The sequence below is a fragment of the Rhea pennata genome, chromosome 1 (assembly GCF_028389875.1).
Source record: "Rhea pennata isolate bPtePen1 chromosome 1, bPtePen1.pri, whole genome shotgun sequence".
NCBI lineage: Eukaryota > Metazoa > Chordata > Aves > Rheiformes > Rheidae > Rhea > Rhea pennata.
In genome coordinates, this window is record NC_084663.1 from 7094046 (window position 1) to 7122035 (window position 27990).

A 27990-nucleotide genomic window follows, 5' to 3' on the forward strand; every position below is an offset into this window, starting at 1 on the left:
TGAATAAAAACAGTTTATCACACAGGGACTGGAATTCCATGAATTGAAATCTCAACGCTTACAAGCACAAGCATAAGAGGAGAAATATCATTGCACAAATATTAGACACACAGAAAAAGCGTCCGCTTTACTAAGCGCTTCCTCATTATTTTTGTTCTACTATTAGAAGTTAATTTAATCACAAAGTATTCCCTCATGCAGCTACTCTATTACAAAACAGGTTAGAGAAAAAGAATGTATGCAGAAGGTTCCACTTTCAAGTTTCTGGTGATGCACTTTCTAATGGTGATGAAATCTGTTAAACTTCAGAGTTTTTTTCAGCATGTTAAAAGTTTCCAGAATGTAAATGCAATTGAGGTTTCTTCTAAAGACAAAGAATTAAAGAAAGCTATCACGGTCAGCGAGAAGAAAATCAACTCAAACCTAGCCGTAAGCTTCTGGAAGGTGGGCGGCAGGGTAAGAGAGAAAACGGTAGCGCAGGAAGAGCAGCCCCCCGCACACGGGCAGGGCAGCAGGCCGGGCTAACGGGCGGCGCAGTTTTGCTTTCGATTCCGCGCGCCCGGGGGAAAACGCTCCGCTGCCAGAGGCGCAAGCGGAGCCCTCTCACCGGGCAGCGCAGGCCCGGGCGCACGGCGCCAAGCCCAGGCGGGGCAACGCGGCGCTCGGCAGCCCGCGCCCCTGGGGCGCCCCTCGGCCACGGAGCCACCTGCGCGGGCCCGGCCTCCTCCGCGCGCGGAAGCCCGCCCCGCCGCCCCCGCGACGCCGCTGCCCTCCCCCGCTCCCCGGGGCCGCTGGGCTCCCCCGGCCGCTACCTCCGCCCGGGGCGACCATCGGCGCGGCCTCCCCGGCGAGCGCCGACTCCTCCGCCCGCCGCCACCGCCCCCCCGAGCGCGCGAGGACCCCGCGCTCCTCTCGCCGCCCGCCGCGCTGCCTGACTCGCCGCGCCGCGCCGCGCCGCCCGGGGCCGCGAGCGAGCGCCTCGCCGCCTACCTGCGCCGCCGCCGCCGCTACAGCCCGCTCGGCGAGCGGCGGTTTCCGGCGGCCGGCGGCGGGCAGCGCGGCGGGCAGCCCCGGCAGGGTCCTTCAGGCGGGCGGCGGGCAGCCCCGCTCGCGCTACCGCGGCTGCGGAGGCGGAAGTAGCCGAGGGAGGGAAGGAGGCAGCGCGGCGGAGCCCGCCGGCCCGTTATGGCGCTTCCTTGGCGGCGACGCCGCCGCCTGACGTCACCGCCGTGACGTCGCCTTTGGCGGTGCGGCAGGCGGCGTGTTGCGTCACGGCCGCCGTCACGTCAGGGATTTCGCAGGCGGCGTTGGCGTGACGGGCCGGGGCCTCCCTGCCACGTGGTGGCGTCGTTTCCCCCCGGGACGAGAGGGAACTTGGAGTACTTGAAGTGCCAAATCTCCTTCAAAGCTGCGTGTTAATCGAACACAAATTTCAAGCTGACCCATATGTTAAATACTAACATAAATAATAATTTTGTTCCGTGTCCTCTTGAATCCAGTTGCTCCCAGGATGATTACTTAAGGCAGGAGAACCATAAGCAAAAAATAAACACATATCAAAGCTTTGAAATACATGACTGATCTGACCTGATATTAAAATGAGTCAACAGAAATAACTGCCTCATTTCTGAATTCCATTATCCTATTGTGAGTTACCAGAATGGGCTAAAAAAATCCGTTGCCTCCACTCTGTCCTCCTATTGTAGCAGTGTGACTGTCCGGATATGTGAAAACATTTACAATTGTTAATTTATTTGCACAAAAAAATCCAGATTTACTTGAAAGGCTCATGATCTGTGAGTCTGGCCATGCTGCTGGCTATTATCCCGCCCAAAATTGGCCCAAGCTGAAAAATTCCACTCTGCGCTATCCAGAATTTAAGAATGTGAATCTGGTGTATAGTTTACATTTACAATCCTGATTCTTAATCCAAGCACTGAAGTTTCTGATACCTGCCTTTCCTTAGTTACAGCAGTGTTGACACCCCTTTAGACTTACGATGAGCGCACAAAAACATCTGACCGTGACATCAGTTCCAGGACTGGATGTGCATAATGAGGTTATTCAGCAGTTAAAGCCACCTTTTATTCAAAGGCAAGAGTCAGCCCAAATTTAATACTCTGTTTACTGTTTAACGATGCAGAGTTTTAGGTGTACTCTGCCAACTGTTACAAGACCAGACTGATTTTTTCCAGAAAATAAAAGATCTCTTTCTTGTTCCTTCTTCCTTCGTTGCTATTTTTTCAGACATTTCTAAAATCTCTTTTTGGAAAAGTTTGCTAATGAATGTTTGAAAGGGTGAAGTCATGCTTGTTATTTACATAGATCATTCAAGTGTCTGTGCTACCCAAAGATTTTATGTACTTTCCAAATCATGTTTGATTTACCAGGTTGATTAAACTGATTTAATTGAATGGAAAAGGTCCATGTACTAGGAAAAAAAAATAAATAGAGATTAAATGGGAAGGATATCTATATGTTATTGTTGGTGCTTCATTTTCCAAATATGCTAGTCATACAACCTGTCAAAGAATGCCTTTGAGTGAGCTGTTTTGTTCAAGTTTGAAAGGGCAGGCTCAGCGTTACCTTATGTTTAAATTTCAGTTTCAGTGGCATTACATCAAGCAATGTTGGCTTAAGTTCTTTTGAAAAATGACATCGCTGCCTTGTCTAACATAAATAAAAGGCACTACCGCTAATATTTTGAAGGGAAACAATAGCTCTTTCTTTATTATTTCCAGAGACTATCCCACATTCTCCACCAAGCACAGCTAACCTAGAACTGTCTTTTGTAATGACAGTGCAAGTAAATCTTGTTTTAGCTTGGTCTGATAGGTCAAAAACCTTTTCCTTATGAAGTACCTGTTTATATGTGGTTACTTATGAACTGATCAAGTCTTCCTACTAATCAAAAAGAAAACTAGAGTAGATGTCAATGCTTGAGTCTCAGATATAAAGCACTTCTTTCATTTTTTTAATTCTTGAAGGTGTTCTTCCCAGCTTTTTCAATGTTTCCTGAATGATTGGTACAAAACATGGACACAATATTTAGCGAGCAATCACATTAATGCCAAACTAGAATCTGTATGTGTACTCAATATTGCTTTGTAGCCAAATCCAGAAAATGATCCTTTTGCCAAATGAGCTGATACTCACATAACTTTTTCAGATCCATCTGTCTTATTCCCATGATTTTCAGAATTATTTGCAGTCACTGCTTCCTGATGAGGAGCTACATTTTAGTGCACCTTCTTTTTTTTTCCCAGATGTATAAGCTTATGTCTGATTCTGTTAAAATAAATCTCATTTGCTTATGTATGAGATCAGTATGAGATTCAGATCTAAGACAGCCTCTCTTAATTGTTTACCTCCAGACCTCCAGCTGTCAGACTTTGTGGGAAGGATTTTCAGGTTGGTGTAACTGCTAGAGTGTCAGGGACTACAATCCCTTTTGAACCTCTTCAGAAATACTTCCAGTTGATGATGATTTTCTGTTTAAAATATTACAAGTTTATATTCACTGTGTAGACAGCTTTATACTACTTAATACATACAACCTGGATTTTGAACTATTCCTGAATTTCTTAGCCAGGCATCAGGTAGTACTGAATGTCTGATACAAGAGTCATCCCTAGGACAGCCTCTCTCGTCTCTACCAGCACAGCCAGGCCAGAAGAGTCTCCTCATGGAACCAGGGCAGAAGCAGAGGTTTTGCTGGCTTAAGTACCACTTTCTCACACTCAGACATGAACCAAAGCCAATTAAACCACTCTTCTGTTGACCTAGATGTAGTTACAGCAGTTTTGCCACGTGCAGTCATACCCCAGATAAGATGATTATGCTGGCAAAAGTCTCCAAAGTACTATTCAGTACTTTAAATCTTTATCTACTGAAATTTGAATCTCAAAACCAAAAAGGTTGATTTGATATTTATTCCATAAACCAATGCTTAGAGTTGGTTAAAGCAGTAAGTGAACCTGTACATACAGATATTCAATTACTTCCCTGGAATAAGCATTTAGTTCTCATACCTCATTTAGTTCTTTCTAAACATTAGGTAACATTACTTTTCTTACTTGGAAGATGTTTAATATTTCAAACCTATTCCTATCAGTGTTAATTGAGAGGAGAACTATTCAATGAGCTCTCCATCTGCTTTAAAGCTAAAACATTATATCTGCTATTCGACAAATATTTGTTTAAGAACTGTGGAAAAGTATTCCATCATGTGATCTTTCTGCAGTATTTGTCTTTTTCCCCAAGTGCAGTACAGAAATATTTGATTATATCAACCTTTTCTGTCTCTTTATTGTCAGCTTTGCTGTATCATGCAACGGAGCAGCATTCTTTTCAAGGTTCTTTTGTTCTCAATATACATTAAAAAGTAATACCCGAAGGCACATTTCTACTGTGCTTTATTCAGTTGGCCACACATCAACTATCCTTCTATAGCGGTATCTGTTTGCTTTCTTTGCAGTGTTAAAGGTCATTCACTTCTTTTTCCTCCCACATTGGCTTTTATAGATCTGCCTAAAAACAACCCCATACAGGCCTCAAGGAATACAAAAGGCATGTCTCCAAGAATTGTAAATATCATAAAATCACTGCTCAGCTACGGCGCCGTAACTAATTCAGTGGCAAAATTCAGTTCCAGCTGTCTCAAAACCATATAATCATTGTTTGATTTGAAGAAGAAAAATATGCTTTTGAGGTTCCCAGTTGTGGATGCAATCTACAAAGAAGCTTGCCTGTAATTCTCCTGCCTCCCAGGTCTGCATTTAGGCAAGGTTAGAGGAAGCTTCTCGATTCTGTTAAAACTTGGATTTTCTATCGGTCTGCCTCATCATGCGCTAAAGTACAGTCTAGAACAGGAAAAAGAAAGTTAGCTCAAAGGAGTCAGAATGAATGAAAAAAAATGGAAGGAAAATACTAGAAGCTGTAAAATAGAACTTATGTTACTATTTTTAGTTTCACAGGCAACCTGACTCATGAATTTTGTGAGGTGACGAGGTTAAAATGTCTTTACCCTGTTTAAGCACAGTCCAGTGTGTGATGTGCACTTCAGGTGGGTTGAGATTAAATTTTTGAGAAGTTTCATGAGAGACCCTGTAGCTGACTGAACCTGTCACAGCCTTTTCATAGGAAATGTCAGGAGATGAGAGTCTACTTCTGAAGTCAGCAAAAGGATGAGAGAAATAGTCTAAACAAAGGAGAAAAGCTGCCTGCAGTACCTAAAAATGTAACATAGAATTAATTTTGGTCTTTTATTTCTCACCCTTCGCTTTATTCAGCCTATGTTTCCAAGATCAGTGCTATGGTTAACCCTTAGACCTCGACCACCTTCCCCACCTCTTGCTTTAAAAGACACACCCGTGAAAACATTTGTGTTTTATCCCCATTACCAGGTCAACACAATGATGCACTGGAAAATTTAATGCTTCCACTTCCACTCTGGAAGCGGTTAAGAAAGCCCACGCATCTCTCCCCTTCACCACGCGGGTTCAGTCAAAGACTAGATGGTTGCCAGGGGAAGGCAGAGGTGAAGGGAAGCCCAGCGAGCCACGCTACCTTCCCTACTCCCTTCCGCTACTGTGGCAGTCGCACCACGAGTGTCACGTCTTTCAGTGCAGCGTTAGCTTTTTCATCTTTTTTTTAATTTGTCTTTTTTTTTTCTCTCTCCCAAAGCGTCCCTTTTCACACCTCCTCAGGGCTGACGGCTAACGGCTGCCCGGGGCGCGAGGCGAGGCGGGAAGCGCGAGGCGGGAAGCGCGAGGCGGGAAGCGCGAGGCGGGAAGCGCGAGGCGGGAAGCGCGAGGCGGGAAGCGCGAGGCGGGAAGCGCGAGGCGGGAAGCGCGAGGCGGGAAGCGCGAGGCGGGAAGCGCGAGGCGGGGAGGCGGCGCCGCCCGGGGGCGTTGGCGGGGCCGTGGGCGGCGCTCGGCGGCGCCACGGCCATGGCGGCGGCAGCGGTTCGCTGCGCGCCCTGGCGAGCGCTGTGGCGGGGCGGCCTGCGGTGCTGGTACCGCACGGAGCGCGGCGTCTACGGCTACAAGCCGCGGAAGGCGGCGGCGGCGGAAGGCGGCGGCGGCGGCGGCGCTGCGGCCCAGCCGCGCGGCACAGCAGGTCGGGGCACCCCCCTCCCCTCCCCTTCCCCGCGGCCGGGGGGCGGCGCGGCGGCCGCGGCACCTCAGCCCTACCGGGGGCGCCCCCCCGCCCCGGGGCCCGTTCACCCTGCCCGCCGCCGCAGCAGCGCTCGCCCTGAGGCGAGCCCGGCCGCCGCCGTGGCTTGCGCTTCTGGAAACGCGGCTCCGCCTCGCTTTTATTTTTAAGTTGTCTGCGGAGGGTTTTGCAGAGGCGGCGGAGCCGTCGGCGGGGCCTCGGGCTGGTTCTGCTTGCCAGAAGTCCATAGTTTTCCTAGCTGCCCAGTGGGGAGTCGTGAGAGCCGCGCAGGTTGTTACTGCGGAGCTGTTTTGCTCGGTTCTCAGCAAAGTGTGCTGATACCTTATTTAAAAAATAATAATCGTGAGTGTGTTGACTGCTGAAACTACTTAAGGGAATGTGCTTGTATGGAGTGTTTTACTCCTTGTAAAAGTTCCTGTGCCATGGGCCTAAGTGCTTTTTTTGTTTAATTTTTTGTGATATGTGCCTGAGCTACGTAAGTAGAGATACTAATCTCCCACAGCAGTGACTGTGACACTTTTAGTTGTATAATGCAGAAAATAATTCTAAAAAGAAAAGTCTCTGCTGTAGGAGCGTTTCGCTGTGTTGTAGCTGAGGCAACTCATGATGTGAATTGAGCATATTAGTTAATCTAATCAGTTTAGGGTCGGGAATGGAAACTGTACATTAGTTGCTGGGAGATCTAGATTCACTGCTATGTAGCCTGCTTGGTAAGGAAGGAGGAAAGCATTAATACAGTTTTCTAATGTAAAATTTTAAAATTAATTTTAAATCACTTCCTTGAAGAGTGTTATGAGAGATGTGAGTGTTATGTTTTTCTGTTGTATGATGCAGCTGAGAAAATGACCTATTTGAATGTTCAGACTACATAAGAACAGGTGGAATAGGAGGCTAACAGCTCAGATAGAAGTGTCAAAGAAGTAACAGTGTGAAATAGTCTCGCTTAGAAACTATATTGTTTTGGAAAATGAAAGACTTCAGACCTAAGTACTGCCGTGGTTGCAGCTTTATTGGATGGCAAAAAAGCATTAAATGTGTTGGAAACACAGTCTGAGCTGATACAGGTAATTCAAGCAGCAAGATTTTGCTTGCTGTCTTAGTGGTTAACAGTTTACCGCAGTGGTCTGTGCTCTGTGCCCACTGACAGTAACATGGTGTTCATGACCTTTCTCTTGGTCACATTTTACTAATGTTGATGCTTTTTCTACCTCAAAGCAAAGAAGCCTTCAGCACTATGTTTATAGTGTCTATTGAAAAATATGTTTGCATAACTGAGTTTTTGATATGTCTAGCTCAGCATAGCATCAGGATAGTATCTTGGCTGTTATCTGTAAGATTTTCTACTAGAAACTCTTCCTTGTAAAGATCACTGTTTTCTTAAATCTATTTTAATTTGTTTCCTGAATAGCTTAAAGAATTAATACCTGATTGGAAATTCTTTGTGTTGAACAAAGTCTTAAGGTGACATATAGTTCTCGTTCTTATGGGATGTGTGACCATCCAAATTCTCCCCTTGGTTTGTCTTGCAGCAAGTCCATTGTGAGACCTGATGAATATTTCTGTGTGTAACAGAGCTAATGAGGGCTAACTTCCTCTGTTCCTAAATCTTTCCACCGCTCCAGAACTCCAGCTTCTCTTGTATTGGCTTCGCTGTCAAAGACTATGTTCTGTGGTTGCTGTAGTAGTAGCTGGTTGTCCATGATGCACATGCTGTTCTGTCCTGGCACTCAGACAGGGAATAGGGAAGCACAGGTGGTATGATTGAGTCAGCTAAGGAAATAAGACTTTACATATTGATACCTTAGCCATTCTCAAGCTGAACATACCCATTGTTGTAAAGAGATTTAATGGAAAATGAAGTAGCTTTGCATGTGTTTACAGGATCCTAACTTTGAGGGGAACTACAGGGAAATCTAGACTGTAGTTGCTTGAAAATTTTACAGGTGAGCCGATCTAGCAATTTAATGATGGGAGCTCTTATCATGAAAATAATTTCATGGTGAATAAGTTTGATACCATAGAGAAAAGGGAAGGATGTTGAGTGAAGTGATATGGTGAAAACAACTGACTAGAAAAATTAGCTTTCCAGTCACAACTTTGATGAGTATTATTGGGCGCTATACTCCTGTGCTGGTGCTGTAAACAAGTAAGCGTGAGCCATACTGTCCTGTTTTCTTTTTATGTTCAGTTGACCATGGTCTTGCTCGTTTAATAACGGCATACTCCGAACATGGCCACAAAGCGGCGAAAATAAATCCATTATTTGCTGGCCAGGGTGTTATGAACATGGTACCTGAAATTCGAGAGCTGACAGAAGTTCTTCAAGGGCCTTTCATTACCACAGGTAAGTCTGAAGTCTTATCACAGCAAATTGAAGCTGTGTCCTCTACAGAGAAGCCAAGTATTGAACAGCCGTTCAATCAGTAACGTACTGTTGGACAGAAAATTGTTAACTTCACCCTACTTATGTGCTCATTGCACAGGTAGTTGTGTAATGAGTGGCCACCTTCTAGTATCTTTGGAAACCATGAAAATCTTTACTTGTTCTTAAAGCTACTGCAGTTATACATTAATTGCTTTTGTTACTGTAACACTATATTTTAGCATGATACTTGACACTGTAGTGCAGATGCCAGGGCACTGAGACAGAAGTCAAAATTTCCTGTCTTTTCTTGGATCTCTCTGGCTCTCACTGTGGCCTTGAGCACCTTAGAGTTTGTCTCTGTGCTTTATTTTTTCCATCTGCGAAATGGGTATTTATTTACTTGTGATGCAAGTGGGATTGCATTGTCATCTTGTATCTTAGTGTCTCTCCAGATACTAAGATACAGAGTGATACATCACCGAGTGATATACTGAGTCGCAAAAGCACTGACTTAATATCATTCATAGTGAGCTCTTCTGGAAAAGCACTTAGAACATAGATGACAATGAAGCCTATGTATTAATAGTACTGAAGTGTGCTTGTAAAGTTTTTCTTAAGAATTTTGTTTTTAAATGAAAGATAAGACAAAACATGAAATTTTACTCTCAAAATGTTAATGTAATTGCAAGAGAACAGTTTAGTTGTTAGTGCCTTTTTCTCCCCTTGATGTGGCTAATATGTTTCTTTCTGACTAGGGCTTCTGAACATGGGAAAAGAAGAGGCTTCCCTGGAGGATGTGTTGTCCTACCTTGACCATATATACTGTGGGCATATTTCCATAGAAACAAGCCAGCTTCCGACCTTGGAGGAGAGAAAATGGTTTACTAAAAGGTTTGAAGAGCTAAAACAGGAAGCGTTTACAACTGAAGAGAAAAAGCATTTGTCCAAACTGATGCTGGAGTCCCAGGTATCATGTTCATTATTATTTGGTTGTAGTTGATTGTAGAACCGTGGAGTCTGTCTTGGACCCTCCATTGTCATGAACGTTATCCAAACAGAGAGCAAAAAGAACAATACCTGTTCTGAAACACTTTGCAAAATAAGAGTATGTGAGAGGGAGAAACACAAGGTTTAGTCTGACAAATACAGGAATCTTCATTGGATTTGCTGCTGAGCTTGCTTAGCAGCCATTACTGAAAGAAATAGCAATGTCTTACGGTTAGCGTTGATTGTTTCAGGAATTAGTTCTGTGAAAATATTTCTAACCAGTTCCAAACTCAAAAAGGCTTTTATGACTAACGAAAACAGGTATTACTGGTAATGTATGTTCTTGTAATATGTTCTGTAGCACCTGGAAAAAAACAAAAAAAATCTTACAAACCCAAGAGTTTGGATTTGTATTAAAAAAATGAAATTCTTTCAGAGTAATAGTATGACAGCTTGTTTTAAATGTTAGTGACCAGAAGGCAGGATTGACCAGAGCCCTATAAAAATCTGTGCTCCAGTTTAGCTGTTCTGTATTTTGCTTTCACTGTCAGCCTCATTCTGTTTTGTTTTATGGGCTTTAAAGCACAGTCTCTCTCAAGCTTGCTGTCTTTCAGCAAAGGAGCTGTTGTTCAATGCAATCTGTAAGGACAGTGAGAGATTTTCACTTGCAATGTGCATAGATTTAAGTGTTCTAGGGAATTAATATAAATATTTCTGTACTGTGAAAAATTTTCTTTTTTCTCCTCTCTCCCTGCATTATCCAGAAGGATGGAAAGGTAGAAGAGCAGGATCTGTGAAGGTGTCCCTGTTTCCAGTTTTCCAAGTGGAAGGCATATTAAATGTAATACTTACGAATGACTAAACAGAAGTATATGGCACATTTCATTGCTTTCTTGCCTCTTTTGCAGTTAAAGATATTTGTTAGAGACACAGGAGGGTGAAATCAGGACTATGATAAATGGCACATTGACTTCCGTATGACCAGAACTGTACTCAGAGCATTCAAGTTACCTTTGAAAGGAAAAGCTGCTTTTGTGCGTGATTAGTTTTGTGTACATTATTCCTTAGAACTCAGTGTTGCTTAACAAGGTGGTGTTCAGCAATAGGCGCAGGGCTCTGGCTGTTGCTCAGTTTTTCCTTCTCAGTTACAGTCTTAGTCTGTTTTCAGTCTTGAGTTGCCAAACACTGCAGACACATCTAGCACTCCAAAACTTTCTCTTGTGAAAGCTATCTAGCAGTAGATGAATGGAGTGTAGTGGGAGGAGTGAGAGAACTGAAGTAAAACCAGGTTAATTTATTTCTGTCTTCTCAAGCATTCTTCTACGTATGTACTCAGGACTGTGTCTGATAGTGATCAAAATTGTGCTCCTCTAGCACCTGTAATGGGTAAACTATTAAGGAGTTTATAAATTTCCTTGGTGTTGCATTTCTGTGTGTATCTTCTGTGTTAGATAGAGACAGTTTGGTCTTTAATCCAATAGTTTCCTGTCTAAGAGGAGATGCTAGCTGATTTCTTGCATTCATCATAACTTCCGGTCTTTAGAATGTGTGGGTGGAGAATGAGTTGAGACTTGCCAAAGGTATGCTTACCTTTGTGTGCTAAAAAGGTACAAACATAAATGATGTTTCTGTTTTATAAACAGAACACTCCTGTTTAAAATAGCCTAATCCACAAGTTCTCCTGTTTTTAATAGGAGTTTGATCACTTCTTAGCCACAAAGTTTGCCACAGTGAAGAGATATGGTGGTGAAGGAGCAGAGAGTATGATGGGTTTCTTCCATGAGTTGTTCAAGATGTGCGCATACAGCGGTGTGACGGATGTCATTCTTGGAATGCCTCATCGTGGAAGACTTAATCTCCTCACAGGCTTACTTCAGCTTCCACCTGAGGTAGCGGTTTACAGTCTTGTTGGCAGCTGCTCTGTGTCTGATTTATTTCTCAGTAAAATAATAGCACAAGAAGCTTGTCTTGTTGCCAGTGCTGGAGCAATAAAAAAAGTTACTTGTGTGAGAATATATTCTTTCCTGTCAATAATTTATCTAGATCTCCCCAGGAGACTATTAAGAAAACTAAGAAAGAGGTTTATGCTGTTTTCTGAAACAACCTTACAATGGAAGGAGTAGGAATGCATACAATTCTGAAAGTGTTTTTCTTTTAATGTGTCAATGAATTGGAAAGAGAATGTTTTTAACCAGGTTTGTTTCCGTGCAGCTCATGTTCCGTAAGATGCGTGGTCTGAGCGAGTTTCCAGAGAATTCACCAGCCATTGGGGATGTTCTTTCCCACCTGACATCTTCTGTAGATCTCGACTTTGGTTCCCACAGACCAGTACATGTCACCTTGCTACCTAACCCCTCACATTTAGAAGCAATCAATCCAGTGGCAGTGGGCAAGACACGGGGAAGGCAACAGACACTGCTTGATGGAGATTACTCCCCAGAGAGCTCTGCACAGCCTGGAGACAGCGTCATTTGCCTGCAGGTATTTTGCTCACAATCTAATTGAACTGTGTAAGACTTCTCTAGGCTAGCATATAAACAAGTGTATGTAAAAATAACAAATATGTGAAGAACTAGGATTGTCCTTATGGAGGAGGAGGAGGGAAAGGAAGATTTCCAGGTGACACAAGTAACAATATTGGCATTTAAACAATTCCACTTCTAAAATTTCCAAATAACTGATTTTGATGCCTTCCTTGAGGTTAAGAATACTCTGTACTGAAAGCTATTTCTGTCTTTTTCCTCACAGACCACTTTTGCATTTAAGCTACCACTGTTAGCCTTCTTTTAAAGGGGCCATGTGAAGAACTAGCAACAAGGTTGCAAAATCTATGGAAGAGTTTAGAAATTAGCCATCTTATCATGGTACTGTTAAAATAACTGCTGTCTACTGGAATTAGTTCTTGCTCCTTTATCTGTCTTTTATAATCATGGAAGCAATCTTAAACAGTTCCTTTAACTTTTTTTTTTCTTGCATTCAGAAATACAAGTGGTCATTCTCTTAAACTTATTTAAAGCCTGAAGTAAATAGAATTTGGGGCAGAACTGTGTTCCTGCTACATGTAGTGAACATGGGGGAAGTTGCTGGTAAAAGTGATTACATGTTTTGATTAAAGAAATGCTTTACTCCCTTCTGAAGGGAGGTTGATACCAAGGAGAAAAAAAAAATCAACAACAGCAAAAAGGAGTATCTGAAATGCCAAGAGAAACCAAGGCAAGTTTGAGTTAAATAATTTGATTCTTATTTATATTAAAAAAATAAATAAAATAAAAGCTTTTGGGCATGCACATCCCAGAAGAAAAACCTGTTGCATGATCTTCTGCCCCCCCATCTTTTAATGCACTTATACTAGTCAGTGTGATAAGGCATGGTTGTTTCCTACATTCTGTCAGGCTCATAATCTTAGATCATTACACTATAGTAATGGGGCTACTGTGACTGTTTGAACCAGGTTCTTCAGGAGAAATGAGATCTTTTGGTATAGGGAAAATTTAATTGTTCAGCTTTTGAGGGGGAAGGAATAGGAAGGCTTTGTGGGGAAGAACAAGATTTAGCTCAAATTTAGCTATCTCTGTGTAAGCTGATTCAGGTATTCCCAAAAAGAAGAAAATGTTTCATACAGCAGTACTTGTGATCGTGTCTTTAAGAGTCCAACAGTTAGATTTCAAAAAAAAAAAAAAAAAAAAAGTGGAGGGAGGGCAAATATTTACCTTTGTGACTATTAACTGGTCTCATTCAGCCAGTCTAGGGGAAAGAGATGAAGATGGACACATCTTTCAGAATCTTGGCTTTGAAGTGTTTCTTTGGGCTTCTGTTTCATAGCACTTTTGAGCTAGGTCTCTCCAGAAACCTTAAGTCTATAAACTCTGCATTTGAAGTTTTCTCTGCCATTCGTTTTGCTCTTCCACTAGCTTAAGTGCCAGAGCTTCAAGGTAAAATGAGCAAAGATCAGGTAAGGTGCTGGTGTCAGTGAAATAGTAGCAGTAAGTCTAGTTGTCCAAGGTCTGAAGGTCATCTTTTCTGGAACTTTGACGTGCTTAGAATCTGATGACTGTAAAACTCTTCCTTGGATAACTACTGTGATATTTAATTTTCCATCTCTGCTGAAGAACAGAAAATTTTTCACCTTCTCACAGGTCTTAATTCCACCTCTTGGACATCAGGCAGCTACTGATGTATATGATTTGAACTGAAGTCTAGGAATAAGGTCTGCCTGAAATAAATTTTGCGTTTGATATTCTGATGTCCCAGTCACTGTTTCATTAATGAAACTTGGTGATGACTTTGGTTTTATGCTCCTTGCTAATGCTGCCTATATATACTAGCAAAAACTACTTAACATATTCCTGCAATATGTAAAATCCTACCCACAATGGAAGATTTAAATGCCTTAGGGTTTGCGACACATATGAAGAGTCCTGTGTAGCCATTAAGATAACTGGTGACTCACTCAGTCACACTATCTATGGACTGTAATGCTTTAGGATGTACTGAAGGTCATAAAGTTCTTTCAGATGTTTTAGCTCATTCAAGTGGTGTCACTGAGAAATATGGCCTCCTTAGTCAGCAGAAGAAACCAGAAGAGAAAAATAAAAAAGCAGCATTTTAGGAACAAGTGTGGCACAGTAGAGTGGGGATGCTGTGTTGACTCTTTTTTTGCAATGGTTAACTTTGTTTTTCTGCTGTGCACTTTTACAGAAGTCTATATTAGAACTGTATAAAACTCAGTGCTGCTGTTTCAGTAGTCCATCTAGTTCACTAGTTTCACACCTCTACTCTTTTCAGGTTGTACTTACACCCTCCAAAATCTCTTCTAAGGCTTGAAACCGTTAGCCCATAACTAGAATGTAAAATTGTTGTCTGTTTTTAGTAAGAAACTACATCAACCCACTAATATTTCGTGACTTTGATCTGTAAAGTATCACATATATATTCTAAGGAAGCCGTGATCAGATACAGCAATGGAGAACTAGCTCTAGTTTCAAAGTTATGCCCTTCTGAAGCCTTTCATTTGCTTTTAAGTGCTTTCTTCGATTTCTTTTCCACTTCATTTCCTTATGTATCTGTTCTTGCCCCCAGTAAGGTGCGAGTAAGCACAGATCACTTACATTTCACCATTATTTATCTTTCAGCAAAGAGTATAGTGAATCCTATGGCAATTGGCTTTTGTTCATTGGTCAGTGGCTGGCTAATGCCTGTAGCAGCTTTGCTATAGCCTCAATACTAGAAATACACTCATGGGCTGATTTTAAGAGGTTATAGGTCCATTCCAAGTAGATGAGAGGTCAGGCAGTACATAGACAGGTGTTTGCTGCTATAACCTTGCATTAGTAATAATAACATACATTTTCAAATCATGAAAACACCCCTCAATCTGAGTACTAAAAGAACTGGAGATAGTCTGTTCTACCTACTTAGTTTAAAAGGTCTGGCATATAGAGTTGTTTTGATTTTGCTATTCCTCCATTTTTTTTCTAATGAGACTTTTCCATCTTCTTCCCTAATGTAGGTTCATGGTGATGCTGCTTTCTCTGGGCAAGGGATTGTTCCTGAAACACTGACCCTCTCTAATCTACCACATTTCAGAGTTGGTGGGAGCATCCATTTGATTGTTAATAACCAGCTGGGCTACACCACTCCTGCAGAGCGAGGAAGATCATCCCTGTACTGTAGTGATATTGGTATGTTGGAAGGGAAATGATCTAATGTGTCAGGAAAGATTTTAAACTTCAGTGTGAGTAAATGCTAAATGTTCTCATCTGGGTTTTTTATAGCAAGTGCTCATAGGCCCATGGGAATTAATTTATCTTCATTTTTATAATACAGTAGAAATTCAAATTATTATCGATTACCTCCTACTAGCAAAGGTTCAAACACTAAAAATATCCCCTCCCCATCTACTTCATGACAAAGACTAAATATCAGTGGAAAATCTTGTCACATTTTTACAGGATATTATAAAATACTTGTAAGATTACAGTTAAGTCTTTATATTCATTTAATTTTTACCATGGCATTGACAAGTTTTAAAAACATGTATAATAGATGTACACTAAATATACCTTATTAAATTTAATAAAAACCTTCCCAATGTGTTTTTTGAGCAAGTTTATTAGATTTTCCTCCTTTTTTTTTTTTTTTTTTTTTTTTGTTATTAAATGAACTTGCTGAGCTTTTACTGAAAAATGAGTCTGATGCCATTTCTAAGCTTAAACAAAAAGCTTTTTGTTCTGGACTGTTCTTTCTTACTGATTAACGGATGTATTGTGACCAGCAAGATCTCCTAGAATTAAAAATATTTTAGCATGTATCTTTGAGATTAACGTCAAATTGATTTGTCTTTGGTTTCATCAGACCAAATGGATAAATTCATTATATCTAATAAAACAGATAGCACGTAGTATTATTCTTCTTTCCCTGAACTGATTTTGTTTTTTTCCATCCTTAGTTTTTCCATTTTTCTTATCTGAGTAGTGGGGGGAGATATTTCTGCCTGGAGTAGCAGTGGCTAAAATGAGTAGTAGCGAGGGGAAGATTGTTTCTGGCCTGTGACCTGTGGAACTCATAGTAGTGGTAACTAGGTAAGAAGGAAACAAATCTCAATTTTTCTCTGTAAGAGAAGCGATTGAGAAGTTCTCTCACATTCCCTGTGGACTTAGATCCAGATTAAGAGGATTCAGGAGCTGAGTGCAGAAAGCCCTCTAGGAATTTAGCACTGTTTTAAGTTCAAACTGTAACAATGCAACAGGTTGAGCTAATTGCCCTTTCTCTCAGGGGAGAGCCCTACCACCTTTCTGCAGGTGTTAAGAGCATCTTTTGTAGGCTTATTTTTATTAAACATGCTGCATACAAGTGGAATCTGTGTGTCTCTGCTGAGTCTGTCTCTGTTCGTTTTCTTTGGATTTCTTTATAATTGCTGCCGTTATGTTTTGAATCTCTGGGCAGGTAAAATTGTCGGGTGTGCAGTTATCCATGTGAATGGGGATGATCCTGAAGAAGTTGTCCGTGCCACGCGATTAGCTGTTGAGTACCAACGCCAGTTCCGCGGGGATGTGATAGTAGACTTGCTGTGCTACAGACAGTGGGGCCACAATGAACTCGACGAGCCATTCTTCACCAACCCTAGCATGTATAAAATCATCAGGTAAGGGTAATGCCACCTGATGTTGGAACCCAAAATGTACAAATCTGTATCACCTAAGTATTGTGCAGAACACAAAAGAAAAAGAAATAGAATAGAAAGTCTCTGTATGATGAAGATCCTTTGCTGTACTGACAACTGTTAGTATAAGTGTAGCTACATTGTCTGTAGCCCTTGATTAAGGCCTGCATATAATAGTGTATTAATGAACATAATCACTCAGGTTGGTTCTTGAATACGTAGCTTGATACCTCATAGAGAAATACCTTGTATATCCCTTGAATTTCAAGTTCATAATTTCTCTCAATGAGAATGCAAAGTTGTCTCCTATGTGCAGAATATCTGTCTCACATTTGCATGGTTCTGCTGGTTCAATGGGAACTTCGTGAGCAGTTAAATATATCCAGATTCCATCCTGATCCCCAAAGCAAGTACACGCACACAAATATATTGGATAATGAATGCTGGTATGTTAGGTGGAGCATTTGTGGAAAGGATGCCTTGAATCTTAACTGTTACTGAAATCCTGTTGTGAGTTTGCCATCATGCATATACTCTTCAGACAAAGAGTCGCCCTCGGAGGCTTTTTGTATTTACTTTTAGCTGTAGCTGCCAGCTGCAGGCACTTTTAAAATAAAGGACAATAAGGCACGTGTCTAAGGGAACTGTTACCCTTCCGAAAATGCAAGACAGCAAACTTTACCTGAAGTGAGTGTAATGTACTAGGTCACCATTTATTTCAAATTTTCACGGTACCTGCCAATAATAAGGTGGAATTTTCTTGCCGCTGCAGTGACACTGTCTTCAGGCTCAATGTCTTTGGGGTTTGATTCCCTTGACAGGTCGCGTAAGAGTATTCCAGACACGTATGCAGAACACCTAATAGCTGCTGGGCTCATGACTGAGGCTGAAGTATCTGAGATAAAGACAACATACTACTCTAAACTGAATGATCATCTTGCCAACATGACTTTGTATAGTCCACCTCCTACCAACCTACAGGCTCACTGGAAAGGCCTGGTCGAGCCTTCTGCTAAAATCACCACTTGGGACACGGGTATGCCTGTGCCACTTCTCCAGTTTATTGGAATCAAGTCTGTAGAGGTGCCTGAAGAACTCCAGATGCACAGCCATCTTCTGAAGACTTACATGCAGGTCAGTAGAACATAATGATATTCTGCGGCTAGTCCCATTGCTAAAAGATGCAACTTGTTATGCTAGAGGTTTTCTGTAATAAGCATGTCAATTAACAAAGGAAAAAAAAAGAGCACAGTCTTCTGTAGGGGAAACAGCTTGCTTTTGCTCCTCTCTCCATCCCATCCCAAGGCTGGGATTATGCCATTTTTTTTCTAGGTTTGAGGAAAACCTTATCTTCTTTCCAAATCAGACCAAATATTTAATACTGTTATTTTAACACTGTTTTGCTGCAGTGAAGAGAAGCATGTAGGAAATATGGCTTGTTAATCTTGCAAATAATAGAAAACATTGTAACAGATTACTATAATTTGTGTACTTTGTGATTATAGTGAGTACCTTGCAAGAGAGTGAATCAGAAAATTAATAATAGTGTATGCAGTTTCTGAAGCTAGTAGTAGATATTTATGTATATACGGACAGTTGCATATACCTGTGGCTGAGTTTGAGAATCCATGTGTCTGATAGCTAGTAAATTTGCGAGCAATGTTCGGATTAGTTTGGGTCTGATACGAAGTGAATGTTTCCCTATGATGAATGATGACTGTTGGCTGCTGTCTGATTGGCAGTGATAGAGGACCCATGAGCTGAGTATTTTGGAAGACTGACTGCTCTTGCTTCCTCAGCCAAGGCAGGAAAACCTTGTTTGAGTACAGTTGTTTGTTTCTTTGCTGTTCTGCAGAGCAGAATGGGAGAATTCTGGAGACTGAAATGCCTATACCTCGCATCTGTCAGCACTATTAACTTATCCAAGGAAGAGTATGTCAAAAGCACAATCCATGCGGTGCTTAGATTTTAAGACTACTATCTAATCTGTCAATTCAGAGTTCATGGATTGTGTAAGTGAACACATGGGTCATCTACAGTTCTGCGATCTGCAGACATCCTTCTTCAGGGTGTGCTGGAATAGAGTGCTTGTATTCCAAATCAGTCTAAGTAGATTGCAGCAAAACAGCATTTCTCTCCATACCTTTTTTTTCTAGCTTCTAGTGCTGATCTGTCACAAAAAGAGGTACAAATGGAAAAAGGCAAAACACTAACTTTTCCTTGTTGTTTACTTACTTAGTCAAGAGTACAGAAAGTGGAGGAGGGAAAAAAGCTGGACTGGGCAACAGCAGAAGCTTTAGCCTTTGGTTCACTACTGAGCCAAGGTAAGAGGCAACTAGACAGTAGACAAATAGAAACATTTTTTTTCTTTTTTGCTTGATGACAATAAAATAGAACATTAGCCTTCCAAGGCATTTCTAAGTCCAGAAATTGATATGATACATATCTTAGACAGTCTGCATCTGCATGGTACTAAAAGAAGGTAAATATGAGTCCTGTATGTCACTAATCCTCATAGGTTAGGTACTTAATGTCTTCAAACAGTTGTTCCCCGAACACATACATGCACCCACACACTCTCACAGAAAGTTGGTACTTAGCACTAAGCACATGGGCAGTGCAGCTGACATCAATGGGGCCTCCCATATGCTTACCTTTAAGAGCATGCGTCTTACTAGAATTTCTTTTCTCTCCTCTTTCGCCTGAATTCGAATTTACATATGATACAGGGTGCACACACTTCGCAATTTCCTTTAGCAATTAAACCACTTACCACTAAAGAGTTTTCAGCTGCAGAGACGAGGAATGAGAAATGTCTAAGTATGTCTGTGCTTGTGAGTTGGAGCTGCTGGTTGTTAAGAATTCTCACTCAGTTTTGATACACCTGAGGAGGTAAAATCTGAGAGGAGTTTTAACAAGAGAAGTGATTTTTAGAAGTGGAGAGTTATTGTCCTGCGTATTTGTTTTTTATGTGATTTACTAATCCAGTGTTTTGCTTATTGCTTGGCAAGGGTTTAATGTCAGACTGAGTGGACAAGATGTTGGCAGAGGAACCTTTAGCCAGCGACACGCTATGTTGGTTTGCCAAGAGACAGATGATACCTATGTACCTCTGAATCATATGTCCCCAGACCAGAAGGGTTTCCTAGAGGTAGGTTCTGTGGGCTGCAGGGCAACCTCCTTTAAGTTGCACTGAAATAAAATGCATATATTCCTAAGCTGCTGAGGCATGTATGTCCAGACTATGTGCGTAGCCTGAATATTCTGACAAATCCCAGATGTGGAAGTGTGCAAACTGACAAGGCACTCCCACCCTGAGTAAATGCATCTGTGGATGCACTACAGTAAAACATAATTGCAGTACGTGTTTAGTTACTCCTTTTAAAAAATTTTAATAAAGCTTTCGTTTTGCTGCTCCTCGGAGATAAGCTGTTCTTCTCCGCTCAGTGTCTTCATTAAAAAGTAAAATAAGAGATGATTGTAAGTTGCCTTTAGGACTACGTATCTTCAGTGTACCTAGCATCGAAATGCCTGATTCCAAAGGTTCTTAACCCTGAGTTGTCTTCTTTTTCACTGTTGTCTTCCAACATTTCCCTTTGATAGGTGAGTAACAGTCCCTTGTCTGAAGAAGCTGTGCTTGGCTTTGAGTATGGAATGAGCATTGAGAGCCCTAAGTTACTACCAATTTGGGAAGCTCAGTTTGGAGACTTCTTTAATGGAGCCCAGATAATATTTGACACTTTCATCTCTGGAGGTGAGTGTACAGGGAGCTAATACGTTTAAAATAAGGAATTTCTGATAAGTATATCTGTAGAAAATCCTTTGACTTTAAAGTAAAAGTACAATGTGTAGAGAAAAGAAATCTATTCTCTCAAGAAGACTATGAGCTTGCCTGCATGGTCCTAACTTCTGCATAGCTGTTCTGTGATGATAATCCATCTAAAATGGAAGATGTCCTCTTGGCAGAAGATGATCAGTCCAAAAGAGCTTGATTAGGACTTTGATTTTTTTTTCCCCTTACATATTTTATTGTATATGTATTTGATACAGCCTTTTAGGCTAATGCCTTCATGGAGCATCTGGAAACTGTATGATGCAGGAAGAACTGTGATTATTAAAAAAAAAAAAAAGGAAGAAAGAAAAAACAACCCACACAGTGAAAATTTTAAAAACCTCTCAATTTGTCTGTAGCACGTTTTCTGAATGTTCAGATATTGCAAAAAGTCCTTTCAGAGCTCCAGTGGGCTGAGCAAATGCTAAGCTGGATCTGTAGTGTGTAAGAGTCCACAGTTCTGGTATCTGGCCTCAGTTAGGCCTTTGTACTCTCTCTGTAATTGGAGATGGAAACTGTCAGAGGCCCCCTTATCCTGCCCATCCTTAACATGTGTTTGAGACTGGGAAGAATTGCCCTCTAATTGTGACTATAAGCAAGATCTTAAGTAGGGCAGGAGCTTTGGCAGAGCCTTGCAAAGCTAGTCCCTAGCTATCACTGCCACGTTAGCTAAGACTGGCTCACAGTCTGCTGTTTGGGACATACAAGCACAGGACTGAATGATGAGATATACAGAAGATGTAAAAAGCAAAATTTATTGTACTAGAGGGGTCCTCACAGGTAATCCCTTTCAGATCAGGAGGAAAGTCCCATTAAGAGGATTCTTGCATAATGTGGTGATGTTTCAGTGTAAGTTGAAAAGGTTAATGTAAGTTAATAAGAGAAGGTAAAAACCTTCTCTTATTCCCTGCTTGTGTGGAAGCTTAAAAATCTGCTGAAAGTCCCAAGTTACTTGACAATTTGGGAAGTTTTAGATCTTCTTGTGTGCTGAGTCGTAACTATGAGTTTCATGACTAAATGCCAGCCTGTTTCAAGGTTGTATTTAAAAATGTGGCAAATAACTGCCTTCCTTCCCTCCCCTCTCCCAAACAGTTTTTGTCAAGTAACATGTTTCTGGGGGCTTCATGTTCTGTGGAAATCATTCTTCTTCCTTATTATGTTTCTTTAGGTGAAGCAAAATGGCTTCTTCAGAGTGGAATAGTAATTCTTCTTCCCCACGGCTATGATGGTGCAGGCCCTGAGCACTCTTCCTGCCGGGTGGAGCGTTTCTTACAGGTACCTGCCACACTGCTCAGATTCACATATCCTTATCACAGCACTGGCATCCAGCTCTCTGGGAGTCCTGTCACAAGATGTCACATTCCCAATATACCTTCTGGTGATATCAGAAACTGGAGATTTACCAGAATTGTACTGTCGGGATGAGATATGAATGGACTGGGCTGGAAGAGGAGGAAGAAAGGGAACCCTGAGGGGAAGATACAGGTCTGGAAATGAGGAGGAAGCAGTTCCTGTTTAAATACTGCCACAACAGCCCTAGTGCAATAACCTGATCGAATCATGCAATAAATACTTGTTGTTCCTGTAATTTCAGTTATTTTCCCAGGTTGGTGTGTGGTAACATGAAATTTGCATGTTGTTTGCAGAGAGCATGTGGCCTTTGCAAATACCCCTTGCAGGATGTGCTTCAGTGCTGCCTGCTGTCCCTTTCCCCACTGGTGTTCTTCAACAATGTCACTTTACAATAGACTGAGTCCACTAGCAAGATAGAATTACCTTATTACCAATAGCGGATCTCTGAGGGGGACTTCTTACAGAAAGCTATTTCAGGGTTGGCATCACAAACGGGCAGCAATAGGCTTATGCAAGCCAGTCACAGATGTTCCCAAAACCCACAGAGCACACAAATAGAAGGTTGGGCATAATTTAATATTGATAAGTAAATCTGTGGCACATTTTTACAGAAAATAGCCACTATTTTGCCCTTGTAACTATATCAGTAACTAAATGAAAGGCTTTTCATCTAAATCGTGACTTAAGGAGATGTTTTCTGCATGTTTAGAAGGATGCTGCTGTTCTTATGAAAAAGTCAGGACCTTTTCTTGGTCAGAAAAACAGTCATGTCCTGGTTAAAAAGTGGCTGAAGTTGGTAGTTCAGATAAAATGTTACCAGTTAAATGCTAGAGCCCATTTCTTTTTTGAAGTTGCTTTTCCCCTGTAATCTATGTCTGATTTGGAATGTTTGGTTTCCTATTCCTACAGGCATTAGTGAGCATGCCTTATGTGCCTGGATTCTGTCTTGCATGTTTGGCTTGCTGTTTGTTTCTTGAAAAGGTGTTACTGTGTTCTTCTTACATAGATGTGTGACAGTGCAGAAGAGGGAGTTGATGGCGACCAGGTGAACATGTCTGTTGTGCATCCCACCACCCCAGCACAGTATTTCCATTTACTCCGGCGGCAAATGGTCCGAAACTTCAGGAAACCTCTGATTGTTGTATCCCCCAAGGTGTTACTCAGGCTCCCTGTAAGCTGAAAAACTTTTTCCTTTGTGTTTTTCTCCTCTTCTTCCTCCTCGTATCCGTTCTCTTCCCTTTTCTCTGTGTTTTTCTTTTATGTTGTGCTCTCTGTTTTGGAGTCAAATCATTGGGTTTTTGCCTGTTCAGGGGATAGATTAAGAAACAAAATTGAGTGGAAATGAGCCAGAAGTGGGATTGAGTCTGGTACTGGTGGTATTGAGAATTTTATTGTCATACCCTTCACCTTTGAAAAGGGGAACAAGGAGGAGAGGAAGAGGGAAAATAGTATGTTTTGATTGTACTTGTCAAAACCCTGTCTCAGTATCTTCTCTCTGGCCAGAGGGAAGAGGCAACAAGACTCGGTAACTTACAACTATTTCCCATTTAGGCTGCTGTGTCCAGTCTTGAAGAAATGGCTCCAAGGACAACATTTAAGCCAGTCATTGGTGACTCATCAGTAGATCCTAAAAGGTAGCTTTACTTTTTTGCAGGAAAGTCCAGAAATTAAATCCTACTCCCTTTTCCCTAACTAACAGCTCAGTTTTGAGGTGACATGAAAGAGAGAAAGTCAAGTAGGAAAGCATTTGTAGGGTTACTGACATGGTGTTTTGTTTGTTTCTAAACAGTAAATCTGCCCTCCTTTTCCTCCACTTACTTGTTAATAGTTATTGTATCTGTCTGCATAAGAATTCAGGCCTTTGATCCTGGCCCCCAAGGGTGAGAATATGACCATTGTAATCCCAGTAGTGCTGGAGTCTGACAATGTCTTTAATATTTACGTCCTTACCCACAGTCAGAAGGCTTGAAATGTCTTAGGATCTTGGTTTTCAAAGTAGGGTGGAGAGGGACAAAGAGTGAGGTTTCTCTTCTTGCCTTTGTCCATTAATGTTAGGCCACCAAGACCTCTTTTGTTGCCGGAGAGAATTGTTTATCATCACCAGGCAGTCTCTCTTTGGGGTGGGAGAAGAATGTTCTCTGGAGACACATCTCTTTCCCTCTGGTTCATTCTCTGCAGCATAGGTAACTAACTTTTAGACTAGATGTTTGCCCTTTAGATAATTTAAGCTAAGAGAGATTGAATCCCATTGTGTGTAACTTTCCCAGGATAACTGGAGACACAGGACCTGTGGGCCCTGACACACTGTGCCCAAAAGTTAATTGGTGGGAGGAAGGGTAAAGCAGAAGAGAAAAGATGGTCTAGGGTGGCAGTTTAGCTCCATAAAATGGCCTTTAAAGTTTGGTTGTTTTTTGTTCAAAGTGTAGGACTGTTCTGCACAGAATTTCTGTAAAACAGTAAATATGGAGGCATTGTGTTTTTTCTTTAGTGTCACCCAAGTGGTTCTTTGTTCTGGCAAACATTACTATGCTTTGGTGAAACAAAGAGAGACACTAGGAGAGAAACAACACAACACAGCTATTGTGAGACTTGAAGAACTTTGTCCTTTCCCCCTAGAAGCTCTACAGCAAGAGCTGAGCAAATACAGCCGTGCCAAAGGTCAGCCAGATTTTTACCTTTGTGTTTCCAGACTCTTTGAAGTACTGAAGTAAATGCATTGTTTGCCTTTTAGGATGAAAAATTGTGGTGGCTTTTTCTTCTTTGTCTCTTCTCCCCTGTACATCTTGTGTTTCTATAATACAAGTGCTTACCACCTGTGCTAAAAGCATTTGTGTTTATATTATTATTAATATCTATGAACTGCTACTAAAAATCAGAGTAATCCCTTTGAGGCACTTTTGCATTGATCTTTGCTGTCTAGTCCTTAAAGTTGGAGAGCCAGAGAAAGCCACTTTTGAAAATGGAAGAAAAAAAGAAGAATATGCCCACAGTATACCCTCATGATGGTCATACTTTTTGGTTTGGTTGCAGCAATCTATGACCTGCAGATGAATCCAGCCTGGTGAGCCTTTGTTTCAAAGGTGGTGCCAAGACAACAACAACAACCGGAAAAAAAAAAAAAAAAAAAAAGAATTGGAGGTGCTACAACAGAAAAATTTGGTTTTGTTGAGCTGCTGAAAAGACAAATATGTGTGTTTGTAATGTGCCTTCTCTTTGCTTTAGGTTTTATCTGGAGTCAGGAAGAACCGCAGAACATGGGTCCATGGTCATTTGTGTCACCACGGTTTGAAAAGCAGCTAGGAGTTAAGGTAGGATGTCCACGTGGTGCTTTAGTTTTTAAACTGAAGTTTGATGTTCTCTTCCTAAGCTGAAATTTTGTAGTAGAGACACATAAAACTAATCCTAATGCATAAACCAAATTTGTGTTCTCATTTAGACTACTTAAGTTTTTTATAGCACCATCTACTGGTGATAATCAGGACTGGAGCTTCCTTTCACTAGATGTTTAGTCTGACAAAAAGCAAAAAAATTAGTCTTAGTAGACAGGATGAGCAAAGATTCCTGGTAGGTTCTTGTTGTGACTCAGCATGTAGGAGGAGAATCTAAAGCTGCTGTTCTCTGTGGCAGCCTGCAGGCTGTGAAGTTTTTGGAACTTTGGAACTTTTTGGAAGATGGAGGATAACTCCTGAAATACTTCCATCTGGGACTGACTGATGTCTGACAATAGGTCTCACCATGGCATCAGAGGACCTGAGAATATGATCCTGTGTTTGTGCTTTATTAATAATTTCCTCCTAATGCTGTAATTTCAGCTCCATCTTGTGAGTAGACCTCCTTTACCAGCCCCAGCAGTTGGCATTGGAACCCTGCACCAGCAGCAGCAGGAGGACGTTGTTACCAAGACATTTGTCTAAGAGCATTCAGCAGACAGACTACTTCCACTGTCGGTCACGTTTGTTACCTCCTACTGTGAAGAACAACAGAAGCCAAACTTAATTCTCCAAGACAGAAAACAAATGGAACAAGTGTTATAATGATGAACCAGTCTTTCCATGTGGGGATACATGAGGAAGACAGCTCGTGCATGTTCCTCTAGGTATTTCTTGTTGTCCTCTTGTATTTTCTACAGAAGATATTTTAAAATGAAAAGAAAAAAAAAATCCAGTCCAGGGGGCAGACCAGCAAGTTGGCGTGTGGAAATAGCTGCTTGTTTCCACAGAGGTGCTAGTGCTGTTTCTTTGAATAAATACTGCTCCATGCCTGGGAATGAGCCAGTTCTGTAGCAGTGTTATGGGGTTCTCATTTCCTTTCTTAGGGGCCAAGAATTAAATCTGTTGCAGCTGTTGGTGCTCTTCTCAAGGCATGTTCTGAAGGGAGTGGTGGTTGTTAAAGCAGGTTTCCTGGGGTAATCTTGCAGGACATACCCTGAAGGCTTCAGGCACCACTGTTTGTCTGGAGAAACAGCACCCTCATAGCAAGCTTGCAAGGTGGGAGGTGTGCTGCAGGGCTCCTGCCATATTGTAGAACCCTCATAGAGGCTCAAACCAGTTTCTAGAGGCTAGCCTGAAGAGTGGTGCTGTCTCCTATCGCAGAAAATTATTCTCAAGTTTCCCTCTTCTGGTTTGTTTTTCAACCTCAAAATTATAGTGCTAAATTAGTCCATTGGTTTAGTCTTCTATGTTAACAAGGAATTTGTAACTTCTCTCTGGCTTTACTAGTGAGAAATTCATTTAAGAGACCATCTCTTTTCCAGTCCCAGGGGCTGTGCTGTTTCACCACTTCATGTGGATATGACCTGTTTTCAAGGAGTTAATTTTGCTCACTTTCTTCTTTCAATGGTCCCTAGTTCCCACACAAATTCTTGCTTATACTGCAAGAAGGCTGAAGTTGTGACCAAGTAAAAGCAACAGAAAGGATCCAGAAACCAAAAAGTGCGATCAGGCAGGCTGCCAAGAGTTTGAGGGACAACTTTCCAAAAGGAGTAATAGTGAGGCCTTTTCCAAACACACTAGAGACTTGAAGGGCAAGAGGTGGGGGAGATAGGAAATAGAAGGGTCTTGTCAACAAGATGAGTTTTTTTTTTTTTTTAAACTACAATCCCATGATTTTTTTCTGGTTTCCCCCTTTTTTAGGGGTGGATGTCCTCCACCTGGAGGCTTGTTGGGAGGTTCTTGAGCCAGAACTCTTGGCAGTGTAGGTATCAGAGGCTCTATCTTGGAAAAGAATATTAATAAAACAGGTAATAGAACAAACCTGTGAAATGAACAGCAGGAAAGGACAGAACCTGAAGGCTGTCAGCCATGTTTTCTGAAGGAGCTGAAGTATGATACGGGTGTTTGAAGTACTTGCAGGTGTTCCCAAAGTGCCAGTCGCATACTAACAGGATTTCTCTTTCTACCAGTGTAGCATGTTTCTAAATTTTGTGAGAAAATACATTGCTTTGCAAACCAATACATATTTTAATAAGATAAGCTTTATTACTGTTCTTAAACAAATACAGAATTAAACTATGGTATTTAAAGCATGGTCTCCTACATAGTGATTTGAACTATTCCCTTTGAAGCATTCCAGACTTGATCCAAAGTAGGATGGATTTAATTCCAGCTTCCTAGCTGTCCTATCCAATGGATGAAGCTGTCTCTATTACAAAATCCAGCTCCTTACAAGATCATTTGTCACCTCTTTCAAACTGACATGCTAAAAAGTTGCTCAGTTCCCTTTCCTTCAGTCTAAAAACTGAACTTTCCAGGTCCTAATAGCCTCTCTCTAGTGAGTCAATCTTGAGAATCATGTAGTTGGAAGAGACCTCTGGAGGTCTGTGGGCCAAACGCCTACTGAGAACAGGCACTGTTACAGCAAGTCATGCATAGCTTTTAACTGTCTAGTTTTGAACAGCTTCAAGTATGGAGATTTCACAGGCTCTCTTGGCCTCTGTTCTACTGTTTGACCACTCGTGGTGAAAACTTCTCGTTAAGTCTGAATTTCCAATCTCCCTGCATCTAGCTGTTGCCTCTCACTTTTCCACAGTGCACTACTAGGAAAAGTCTGTTTTTGTCTTTATGTCCTCCCACTAGGTATTATATAGGTAGTTGTAGGCAGCAATAAGATGCACCT

At 41.6% G+C, this 27990-nt stretch overlaps 2 protein-coding genes across 4 annotated transcripts in view; one reads left to right on the forward strand and one right to left on the reverse strand.

The window, feature by feature from the left end:
- UPF2 (UPF2 regulator of nonsense mediated mRNA decay) overlaps positions 1–1224 on the reverse strand; it is a 71395-nt gene extending 70171 nt beyond the window's left edge. For 2 of the 3 annotated variants that reach the window (XM_062580716.1, XM_062580734.1), the window contains exon 1: positions 991–1224. The gene's annotated coding sequence lies outside the window, so the exon portion shown is untranslated. Of the gene's footprint in view, positions 1–812; positions 889–990 lie in introns of those variants that run through there. The other variant, XM_062580726.1, reaches the window with a different exon arrangement.
- A 4727-nt stretch (positions 1225–5951) lies between these two features.
- Positions 5952–27397, forward strand: DHTKD1 (dehydrogenase E1 and transketolase domain containing 1). The gene is made up of 17 exons (XM_062580746.1): positions 5952–6120; positions 8366–8521; positions 9298–9509; positions 11224–11418; positions 11741–12010; positions 15039–15210; positions 16475–16673; positions 17513–17825; positions 18931–19015; positions 19703–19842; positions 20295–20445; positions 21692–21798; positions 22883–23047; positions 23428–23510; positions 24365–24534; positions 25099–25184; positions 25689–27397. Exons 1-17 carry the CDS (start codon positions 5952–5954, stop codon positions 25788–25790), a joined length of 2775 nt encoding a protein of 924 aa, XP_062436730.1. The 3' UTR covers positions 25791–27397.
- Positions 27398–27990: the final 593 nt, after the last annotated feature.